Here is a 267-nt window from a genome sequence, read left to right on the forward strand (position 1 = left end):
TGGCCGTGGAAAATGTGTATTGGGATTGAGTGTCATTCTTTGGTTTTGCATTTTTGTGACCTGGCGAGTTGATGATTTGATATTTCAATGCTTCTAACGTGTGTTTTGTTTTGTCTCTTCTGCAGGGATACAACAAAGATTCGGTGGCATACGTACAAAAACATCTTCAAAAAAACGAGGTTCCTACAGATTTATTTGAGGTTAGTATTATCAGTTGTTTGAGCCACAGTCCTGTTTTTCTGCTGTAGTAGGAAATCGGGAAACGCA

At 39.0% G+C, this 267-nt stretch overlaps 1 protein-coding gene across 1 annotated transcript in view; it reads left to right on the top strand.

Moving 5' to 3' along the window:
• LOC119587090 (G protein-coupled receptor kinase 1-like) overlaps window positions 1-267 on the top strand; it is a gene marked incomplete at its 5' end in the record, with an annotated part of 148076 nt that overhangs the window by 98451 nt on the left and 49358 nt on the right. The window contains 1 exon segment of the mRNA XM_037935840.1: window positions 126-200. Coding sequence (XP_037791768.1) covers window positions 126-200 — 75 coding nt within the window.

This window comes from Penaeus monodon, chromosome 22 (genome assembly GCF_015228065.2).
Source record: "Penaeus monodon isolate SGIC_2016 chromosome 22, NSTDA_Pmon_1, whole genome shotgun sequence".
In the NCBI taxonomy this organism is placed as follows: Eukaryota; Metazoa; Arthropoda; class Malacostraca; order Decapoda; family Penaeidae; genus Penaeus; species Penaeus monodon.